The sequence below is a fragment of the Coturnix japonica genome, chromosome 27 (genome assembly GCF_001577835.2).
Source record: "Coturnix japonica isolate 7356 chromosome 27, Coturnix japonica 2.1, whole genome shotgun sequence".
Classification (NCBI taxonomy): Eukaryota; Metazoa; Chordata; class Aves; order Galliformes; family Phasianidae; genus Coturnix; species Coturnix japonica.
Genome location: NC_029542.1, coordinates 885,039 through 895,355, shown reverse-complemented (window position 1 = coordinate 895,355; position 10,317 = coordinate 885,039). Strand labels below are relative to the sequence as shown.

The 10,317-nt window shown below is 56.4% G+C and overlaps 1 protein-coding gene across 2 annotated transcripts in view; it reads left to right on the top strand.

Moving 5' to 3' along the window:
• The first annotated feature begins 240 nt into the window (after positions 1 to 240).
• MAP3K14 (mitogen-activated protein kinase kinase kinase 14) overlaps positions 241 to 10,317 on the top strand; it is a 14,372-nt gene continuing 4,295 nt past the window's right edge. Inside the window, exons 1-13 of one of the 2 annotated variants that reach the window (XM_015885466.2) lie at positions 241 to 362; positions 3,206 to 3,476; positions 3,954 to 4,023; positions 4,362 to 4,572; positions 4,688 to 5,296; positions 5,698 to 5,835; positions 6,322 to 6,451; positions 7,065 to 7,196; positions 7,572 to 7,676; positions 8,306 to 8,469; positions 8,813 to 8,963; positions 9,537 to 9,881; positions 10,098 to 10,204. In XM_015885466.2, the coding sequence (XP_015740952.1) occupies positions 3,224 to 3,476; positions 3,954 to 4,023; positions 4,362 to 4,572; positions 4,688 to 5,296; positions 5,698 to 5,835; positions 6,322 to 6,451; positions 7,065 to 7,196; positions 7,572 to 7,676; positions 8,306 to 8,469; positions 8,813 to 8,963; positions 9,537 to 9,881; positions 10,098 to 10,204 (2,415 nt within the window). In that variant the 5' untranslated portion in view covers positions 241 to 362; positions 3,206 to 3,223. Of the gene's footprint in view, positions 363 to 610; positions 2,340 to 3,205; positions 3,477 to 3,953; positions 4,024 to 4,361; positions 4,573 to 4,687; positions 5,297 to 5,697; positions 5,836 to 6,321; positions 6,452 to 7,064; positions 7,197 to 7,571; positions 7,677 to 8,305; positions 8,470 to 8,812; positions 8,964 to 9,536; positions 9,882 to 10,097; positions 10,205 to 10,317 lie in introns of those variants that run through there. The other variant, XM_015885467.2, reaches the window with a different exon arrangement.

The following is a 10,317-nucleotide window of genomic DNA, read 5'->3' as shown; positions in this document are numbered from 1 at the left end:
CGTGCGCAGTACCACCTGCACGAGGCGGTGGGCGGGGCTGTTCGCCGGAAGCTCCGCCCTTCCGGGAAACCGGCCGGGAGGCGGGGAGGGAATCCTGGGCGGTGATTGGCCGCGGGTCAGATGGGGCGGGGCGAGAGAAAACGAAGGGAGGCGATTGGCTGCGGGGCGGAGCGGGAGGAGAATGGGCGGGGCAAGAGGAGGATCGGAGCGCGGTGATTGGCTGCCAGGCGGATGGGGCGGGACCGGCGGCGCCCGCGCCTGTCAGTGTGAGGGAGCGGCGGGACGGACGGCGGGACGGACGGGGTGTGTGCGGGGCGGGCGGCACCGAAGACCGGAGCGCGGAGGAGCGACGAGATCGGCCGGTACCGGAGGGAGGGAGGGAGGGAGGGAGGGCTGCGGGAACAGGGTCAGCGGGGCAGGGGGCTGGGGTATGCGGGGTGGGCCTGGGGCGGGGCGGGGACGAGGAGCGCCTTACCTCAAGCCGGGCCGGGGCGGGCCGGGCCGGGCCGTGCCGTGCCGTGCCGTTGCCGTGCCGCTGTTCGGGCCGTGCCGCCGTTCGGGCCGGTGCCGCTGTTCAGGCCGTGCCGCCGTTCAGGCCGTGCCGCTGCCCGGTCGTGGCGCTGCCTTTGAATTCCTCGTTGGTGACTCACCCGCTTCGAGCTGTGAAACGCGGCGCGTTGTGGCGGGGCCGAGCTGGGATCGCCGCTTCCCTTGGGCCGCTCCGGGCTCAGCGCGTGTGAAGGGCGGCCCGGCCGGTACCCGGCCCTTATAACGCTGAGGAGCTTCCATGTGTGCTGAGCTGGGCAGAACTTTGGGGTTGTTTGGTGTCTGTAGGTGTGAGTTGGAAGGCTCGGGCTGTGCTGCGGTGTCACAGTGAGCGCTGGGCCCTGCTGACAGCACGGAGCTGGTTCGGATCCACTCGGTGCTGGGGGTGACCCAGCCGGGTGCAGCTGTGTCCCATGGGCTGCAGGGCAGAGTGCTGGCGGTGGGCTCTGAGCTGGGAAAGCTGAGTGCATCAAACACATGGGGACACGCTGCCATTCACATCTCTGCTCATGAAGGGACTCGTGCTGAGGGAAACAGCGACAGATGGTTGGTACATGGAGTTCTGCTCACGGATGTTTCCCTGCAGCTCTTGTGTCCCGGCTGCAGGAGGGCCGGGTGGATACTGGTGCTCTCCATCCCAGGGTAAGCAGAAATAGGAGCTTGCAGTGCTTGCCATCAAACCAGTGGAACAGGAGGTGTCTGTAACAAACCTCACTGACAGCACCGGGAGTCCTGCACAGCTGGAGGGCAATGGGAGCCATCAGGCCATGGGAGCACCATGCAGAGGAGGCAGCACCGTACAGAGGAGGCAGCACAGTGTGAGGAGCAGCCCAGCATTGCACCTCCTGCTCTGGCTGCTGCCCTGCAGCCTGTGCTCCTTCCCAGCCCGGAGCTCCTCGTACCTCCAGGAAGTCTTTTCTCCTCTCTTTGCGTGCGCAGTGTGTGAGTTAAGGACAAGGGGCGTGTGCTGAGCGCTGCAGCTTTCTTTTCTCAATCCCTACTGAGACAAAGCGAAACTTCTCCCTCCCGTCAGCACGGAGCTGCTCTGCGCTGCAGTAACATGCTGTGAGCTGACGCTGCTGGGAACGGAACCGCCTGAGTTTGGGCTGGAGCCCCAACGTGGCAGCCCAGCCTTGTCCTGCTGGAGCTGAGGGCATTGTGTTGTGTTGGTGGAGTCCCCAAGTCAGCGCTGCTCATCGCGCTCTTCTCAATAAGGAAGTGGGAAACCTCATGGAGACGACGTGAAATGTCAACATGAAGCAGCTGCAGCACACTCAGATTGGGAGAGCAGAGCTGTGTGCAATGCAGGACACTGCTGGGGTGGGAAGGGGCAGCGGGGAGCTGCTGGGGGGAAGGTGGAAGGAGCAGGAAGCCCCGCAGCACTGCTCTGTGCCCCGCAGCCCCATGCAGCTCCCAGCGGAAGCCGTCAGCTCTGTGCCGGTGCTGCCGCAGCACAACTGATACCATGTCGGCTTTCGTTCTGTACAACTGCACTTTCTATTTTACAGCAGTGAGAACTGACGTTGGTTAACGGGCTGAGAGCTGCAGCCTTCCTCAACAACCCTTCCCGCTGCCATCCAGGGCCCTGCGTGGATCGGTGCTGCAGCGCTCGCCTTCACTTAGTGCCTCGTTACCTGACCTCTCCTTTTCCTCTGGCAAAGCACGAGCCCGTGCACACATCTGCAGGAGGAAGGAAGGAAGCCAGGGGTACTGAAATCAAGAGTTGAGTCTCAGTGATGTGGATGAGCCAGAGGAGGTTCTGAAAGCAGCAGAGCTGGGACCCGCAGCGCCAGGTGCGCTCAGTGCAGGAGGGCAGGATGGGGGGCACAGCTCACAGCTCACAGCACTTACATTGGAGCATCATGGGGCTCAGTGCTGCGTGGTCCATCCTGAGCTGCTCATCTGCTGCAGCCATTATGTAGAAGTTCTGCATCGGTTCCTTTTCATCACAGCTCCCAGGTGCTCTGAGCTGCACATTGGTTTTGGGGTCCTGTAAAGCCTGCAGGTTGGATGGCAGTGCTTGGAGCTGGCAGCTCCGGAGCCCACAGTGCCCCATCGACCCACATGAGCTTTGTGTGCTGCCCAGTGAGGTTCCCCCTTCAGATTTCACTCCCATCGATGTTCCCGTGCTGCTCCTTTCCTTATCAGGCGGTTGCGGTTCCACATCTCCCCTCCCTCTATTACCTTTTAACCGAGGAGCACCTTGCAGAGCTGCGCGCTCTCAGGGGTGGGCAGGGCTTTGCTCTGCAGCCCCTGAAGGTGAGGAGAGGGCAAGGAGGGACAGAGTTAATGCAGACGGGGCAGCAGTGAGTGTAAAAATAGCTCTGAGCCTGTTGGTGTGCGCTGCAGGCTCACTGTTAGTCATCTGCTGCCGGCTTCTGCTGCTCCGAGGGATTGTTTTACAGCCCTGAGATCTGCCTTGATTTCTGTAGAGAAGGGGCAGGGGTGGCTGTGATGATGGGGTACAGCCCCGCGTGGGAGCTGGTGGGGGTGGGTTTGTCTTGGCTTCCATGCTCAGCGCTGCGTCGAGCCTTGCTTTGCATTGGATCAGTGTTAATGGACGCCGTGGGCAGGCTTCTTTTTCTCCCGAGTGTGGAGCTGCTTTGCCTGGGAGGTGTTATAATGAGTGTTGTGCTTTTATTTTCCCATTCCTCATTAGGGGCTGTGAAGCTGTGAAATGGCAGTGATGGGGATTGTGTGCCATGGAGCTCCCGCTCCGCCCACCAAGCAGCAGCAGGAGCTCAGTGCCACCAAAGGGCTGCACGAGGCCGCCAGCGAGAAGCAAAGCAGCGTTTGCAAAGTGGAGGATTCCAAGAAAGCCATCTTCCACAGCCAGTGGAAAATCCTCAACGACGTCATCACCAAAGGAACAGCAAAAGAAGAAACAGAAGGAGGCTGCGCGTCCATCTCCATTATTGCCCAGGCAGAGTGTGAGTAGCAGGGAGCGCTGCTGTTCATTGAGAAGGGCCGCGCGAGGCGGTGTGCGGTTTCACTCTCCTGGGGAGCCCAGCTGGGATCTATTTGTAATCCCACGTGGGGTGGAGCTGCTGACACATCCTGGGCTCTATTTAGGCAGCGCATGAAACCTCTTAATAATGTGGCAGCATTATTGAATGGCACGGAGTAACAGAGCAGTGCATGGCTGCTGCGCTGTGATGGCAGGAAATGCATCACAGAGTCCTGCCTGTGCTCTTGGCTGCTGCTGAGGAGCGTTCTACAATACTAATAATGGTAGAAATGCTGAGAGGGGGTCAGGTGGGGGACAGCAGGGGATCAGGAGGTGGCGGTGCAGTGCTGTGGCTCTGCTGGGTCTCCATGTGGGTTAGTACATTGGGAGGGGGGGGTTCCCCTCCTCCTTCTTACCATCGTGCTGAAGATGTGCAGTGATCTTGTTTTCTTTCACATAGGTGAGAACAGCCAGGAGTTCAGCCCCACGTTGTCAGAGAGATCCTTCATTGCCCACAGCAAACGTTACAGGTGAGAGATCCCAGAATACAAATGCTGCACTGCTGTGTGTTGCCCCATCCAGGTCGATAGATCTGTGCTCTCTGTGCTGTCTCCCTGTCAGTGCTGCCTGCTCTGCTGCTCCATCTGGGAGCTCAGCTTTGTCTGAAATCACTGAGCAGACCTGCTGCTTTTCAGGGGTGGATAAACAAAAGGGGAAGAGAACCTCTGCTTAATAACAGCATCAGCAAAAGGGCTGTGAATAGAAGCAGCTCAAGGCTCAGTCTTCTTGTCCCCGTTTGTAGCTGTAAGCTGAGGTTGTGCTTTCCCCATCCCATCTAAGAGCTCTCACACGTCTTGGTTTCCAACAGCCGCTCAGACAGCCTCGATCAGATCCCAAACAATGTGGCCCACGCGACGGAGGGGAGGATGGCTCCCACCTGCTGGAGGGGGAGGCATCGTGGTAAGGCGAGGAAGAAGCGTCACAAGAAACGATCCAAGCTGAAAATACAAACAGTGGCTGCTGGCAGACGGGGCCCCAGAACTCCAGAACAGGAGAGCTGCACTCCCATTCCCGTACAGGTGAGACCTTGTGGGTGCTCGTGTTGTGTTGCCAGGACCCCTACAAAGCACTGAGCCCTCCTGGTTGTGTCTGGGCACTGTCCTGAGGCTCCCACTGTTCTCTTATGTTTCCTAGGAGGATGAAACACACCACAGTGCTCTCTACAGAAACAGCTTTTGGTTATCAGAACTGAACAAGAACTGGCTTTACGATCCACCCCCGTTTCAGAAACCCGAGAAAGTTCTGTCCGCAGGCAAACTCAATTCAGTGGGCAGCCAGCACAAAACTGACCTGCACAAGCTGATAAGCCCTGTCCAGTGCCTTAATCATGTCTGGAAGCTGCACTACCAGAGGGACAACGTCCCTCAGCCTGAAACTGTCCGTCCTTTTCCATACAACATCCTGCCCCCTCCATTCCCACATCTGGACAGTCCTATCCATCCCATGAAGCTTAATGCTCTGGAGACATATTTCCATCACGATCTCAATTACCCAGACAGTGAGCATCGCTTGTCTGGCCTGAACTTGGGATTCAGCTTCCCCAAGTGCGTCAGCCAGTCCATGAAGAGCAGCTTGGACAAGGTTTCTGTGGAAGAATACTTGGTGGACGCCTTGAAGGGCAGCGTGAGCCTCGGGGAGCCGCAGAACTTGGCCAGCCTTGCCAAGACGTGGAGGGGAGGCGGTCTGGACCTGAAGGAACAGCTTCAAAAGGCAGATGAGAATGAAGGCGTGCTGCTCACTGAGGTGATCTTCCCATCCTACACAGTCCTGTCGTGGTAGGCAGAGCTTCTCTTGGGCTTCCAAAGAGAGAAGCCGTATCCTTCTGTCACAAGGCTGCCTTTTCCAAGGGGATATCGATACGGTTGAACACTTTCAGGCAGAGATGTGACATTGTTCTTTGGAGGATATAAAGCCCCGGCTTAGCTTGGAGACTCTCATTTGTCCATACGTTTGCTTGTCTGGGGGAAGCATTTCTGAGCATTGGGCCTATTTTGTTTCACCTCAAGGCAGCGACAGAAGAAACTGAGTTGGTGGATTTTTAGAGCAGTGATGTTGTACTGTTTGTTGGGAGCTGTTCAGCTCCACCGACAGCAGCTAAAGTTTCTCTGCTTGCTTCATCTTGTTTTGTGGTTCTCCTCCCCTAGAAACTGAAGCCGGTGGATTACGAGTACCGAGAAGAGGTTCACTGGACCAAGTGCCACGGCTCTCTGGGCATCGGCTCCTTTGGAGAAGTGTACAAAGTAGAGGACAAGCAGACGGGATTCCAATGCGCTGCCAAAAAGGTAATTATGTGTGAGGAGGGGGGTGATGTGATGTAGGAGACCAGGCTCTATAAAGGGAAGGCGTCCCGTCGCCATGCAGGCTGTAGGTGTGGTCATAGCACGGTGACGACGAGAATCCAAAGTGCTTTGTTTGCACGTAACGCTGGCGTGGTTCCATCACCTCTGTGCAACTGTTCCTCAAATGGCTGCCGGAGACAACTGGAAAGAGTATTTGTGTGTGTGTGTGTGTGTGTGTGTGTGTGTGTGTGTGTGTGTGTTTTGGGGGAGTTTATATTGAATCCAGATGAGTTATGTGTGAAAATCCATCTGAAAGCCTTCACTCGTTGCATTGGTTGCAGTGCAGTGGCTGTCTCATGGAGGCAGCAGATGAGGCTCATCCAGGCTTCCTTTAAGCGTTCTGTTTTTCAGCTGGATAGAAACAAACGTAGCTACAGCACACAGAAAAACATGACGGGCGTCACCAGATCCGTTCCTCTGTTCCTCCAGGTGCAGGTCGAACACTTCCGTGCAGAGGAGTTAACGACGTGCGCGGTGATAACGAGCCCTAAAGTTGTGCCGTTGTATGGTGCTGTGAAGGAGGGACCTTGGGTGACCATCTTCATGAAGCTGATGGAGGGTGAGGAAGGGATGGTGCAGCACAGTGACACGGATCTCCTCCCTCCCATCTCATTAACTATCGGGTGCCCCAGCCCTGTACTCGTGGGTGTGCTGGGAAGCCGCCTGCTGTCCCCGTGGGTGTCTGGCTGCTGTTGCTGTTTCTGGGCAGTGTTTCCAGCCCAGCCTTGCTCCATTCCAGCTGCACATTCCCATTGAAACACAGAGCTGCTCCCTCCTGGTTTTGGTGCTGTGTTTATCTGTGCGTGTTGCCTGATGGCAGAGCACGCTGGACAGACAAACCTGGGTGCTCCTCTGTCACCCAAGGCTCCTCCTGCAGCCATGCTGCTGTCAAGCACAGCCTGGGGACCTGCAGCGTGAGTCTGAGCACACAGTGGTTGCTTTTAGGGCAGAACAGCATTGTGAAATAGATGCAAAGCAATGGGTGGTGTGAAAGGCACCGGTGTCCATGTGCTGTGAGACCTCTGGGGATAAAGATAGGGAACGGACCCAGGTGTGGGAGATGAGGGCTGTCAGAACCAGCAGTTCTCATGTCTCTGTCACAGTGCTGGTGGTTCTGTTGAATCACTGAATTAACAGCTGAATTGACACAGACTCTGTGTGTTCCCTGCCAGGTGGATCACTGGGTCAGCTAATTAAGCAGAGCGGCTGCCTGCCCGAGGACAGAGCCCTCAGTTACCTGGGGCAGGTGCTGGAAGGCCTGGAGTACCTGCACGCTCAGAACATTCTCCATGGAGATGTGAAAGGTAGGATGCTGCTGATGGGGTCGTGGCCTTCCCTTCTTACCAGGAGCAAACTGCTGGGGATGGGGCTTCCGAGTGGCAAAAGGTCACTGAATGAGATCTTCTGCTCTGCCTTTGGGACTGGAGCTTGGCTTAGTCCAAAGCAGTTGGGCATAGTGATGGGATTTGTCACCCCTTCCTTTCTGGTGTCTGGGTGTGGGTTGGGCAGCTCTGACAGACATCTGGGGTGGCTCTGGTGGTGTACAGTGAGGCTCTGTAGGATTAACAGACCCCAGTTTGGACTCATTATTAAAGCAGCTCTGTGGGTTTGGGGCTTTGTTTCCCTCTGGGTGACCCCACACAAAGGGCACTGATGGATTCACCACCTCTCGTTGGCAGCGGAAAACGTGCTTTTGTCTGACGATGGGAGCAGAGCTCTGCTGTGTGACTTTGGTCACTCTGCTCACCTCCATCCTGACGGCCTGGGGAAGTGCTTGGTCACAGGTAAGACTTCTCTGCTGTCGCTGTACAGAATTGCTCTACTGACTCTTTCTGAACATTTATATATGGATAAATTTTCATGCTACTGCATTTTCCAGATGTAACTCCCTCATAGGTTGATGAGTTGTATTGTGATGTGTGTTGCTGGCAGCTGAAATGAGTGGAGCTTTGGAAGCTGGTCCTTGTCTCTCAGTCTGGAGGGCTGTTGTGTATTTCATGCTACATTCAGTGCTCCCTCCCTTGAGAAACCACGTCCAGACTTTAATATCTAACTGGCTGCTGCTGTAACTTCATTAAACAGCCAGGGTAGAATCCTGACCTCCACCAAAGGCAGAATTCCTCCCTGATTTCTGGGCAGTGGAATGGCGAAAGAAAAGGACTTGTTTCCTGACGCTGTGTTCACTGGTGGAGGTTTATAGTTTATAGGTCCCCTCCCATGTGCACTGCAAGGGCACATTAATACATATCCCAGTGGGTGAGGCCTGTCGGGGTGTGGGGCTTTGGATGCTGCTGTGGGGTGAAGCTGACTCCTATCTCACTTAACTGAAGAGCCAGGGAGGCTGCCTCAGCTTCCCAGCAGTGGGACAGCCATCCGGCTGGCACTCAGTGAGCTCTCATTTCAATGCTGATAGGGAACTACGTGCCCGGCACGGAGACACACATGGCTCCAGAGGTGGTGCTGGGGAAGCGCTGCGACTCCAAGGTGGACGTGTGGAGCAGCTGCTGCATGATGCTGCACATGCTGAACGGGTGCCACCCCTGGACGCAGTATTACAACCATCCCCTTTGTCTGAAGGTGAGCTGCTCCGATCTGCAATAAGAGCTACTTCAGCCTGTGATATCTCAGTGCAGCCATGCAGCAGGAGGGCTCTGAGTTGACAGCAGCCGTGCTGCAGAGCGGGAGGTTCTCACTCCTGCAGACTGCTACATGTTGCACAGAGCGTGGCTGTTTCTTTCCTATCCTGCTCGTGGTTTGGGTGTGAGCTCCAGCCGCTCAGCTGTAGGCAAATTACTGCTCGGGTCCGTCGCGTAACGCTGTCGTTACGGTTGGGAGAGCTTTCAGGATGGGAAGAACCTTTTTTTGCAATCAAATGAAGCCTCTCTGGTTTAACCTCTTTCGCTTCCTGTTTGCTGTGCAGATCGCGAAGGAGCCGCCTCCTCTGAGGGAAATTCCACCTTCCTGCAACCCCCTCACTGCTGAGATCATTAAAATGGGGCTGCAGAAGGAGCCCGTGCAGAGGGCGTCTGCGTCCGAGCTGAGGACCAAGGCCAGCACTGCGCTGCAAGAAGGTAGCAGGGTGGTGCCACCCGTCGGGCTGCTCTCCCACGCTGCACAGTGGGCACCCAGCACTCATGTCACTGTTCCTCTGGGGAATAGCAGTGCATTTTGCAATGCGTTCTGCTCAGTGCATCGCTTGCACTTCAGCACTGATGTGCGCTTTGGGTTGAGAGCTTTTCCCTGCATTGGTTCTACTGAGATTAACCCCAAAGGGACCCCAGATACGCTGTGACTTCCTGCATGCTGACACACACCGTTCCTTGTCTGCATGAAGTAGACGATGCTGTGCTTCATGCATGTTTGTGAAGCTGTGTGCTGGGTTTGCTGTGCCCGCTGCCTGCAGCCTGCTGTGCGGCAAAGCTGGGAGCGGAGCTGCAGCATCCTTGGCTGGAAGTTGTGCTTGTGGCCCTTCCTTCCCTCCGAGACAGCCCATAATTTCTGTCAGTCCTGCTGCACCAGGAGCTCGTGGGCTTCGGCTGGTTTTATGTTCAGGGAAAGCTGGGCTTTTTGCAGCAAGAGAAACTCATGCGGTGACAGGAAACCTTTGCCTCTATACAACATCTGTGTGCTCTCTGTTTCTGCAGTGGGAGGTGTGACGAGCCCCTGGAAAGGCGAATACAGAGAGCCCCGGCGATTGGCACTGCACAAAGAGAGCAACCCGCAGACATCCCTGCCCCCTGCAGTGAGCCCAGCCTCGGCCGCTCCTGACCCAGACCCTGCAGCCCGAGGCTGCTGTGCCAGCCCTGCGCCTCCACCGGCCCCGGAGCGAACGCAGCAGCGCGAGGGAACCCGCTGCAACCCCAGCAGGGAGCTGCCCCGGATCTGGGATCCTCCTCCTCTCTCCTCCCCTCCCCTCCCCTTGAAGAGCTGCAGCCACACGGAGAGAACGACCACCATTTCTGAACAGGAGCTGCAGCAGCTGGAGATCGGTATGGAGCAATAGAGGCGGCTTGGTCTGTCCGTCCTGGCTCAGTTCTCATGGCAGCAGCAACAGCTGCCGCATCCCAGAGGGGTTGTGTGGGGTTTTCCAATACGCTGCTGTCAGTGTGGCACTGAAGATGCTTTGGGTGTTAACTGTAGTGTCTGGGATTGGGGCAGGGAGGAGTGAAAGGATTCACTGGGAATATTTTCCTGTCTGTTTGCAGAGCTGTTTCTGAACAGCCTTTCTCAGCCGTATTCACTGGAAGAGCAGGAACAAATGCTTTCGTGTCTCAGCATTGACAGCCCGTCTGTGTCAGACGCCAGTGAGAAGGTGAGCAGCATTGGGGCCAGCTGCTAACCAACCCCTCCCAATGCTACAGTCCACTTAACACCACGCTTTATTAGTTTGGTTTGCTTTAACCCTGCTGTGTGCAAGGTATACCA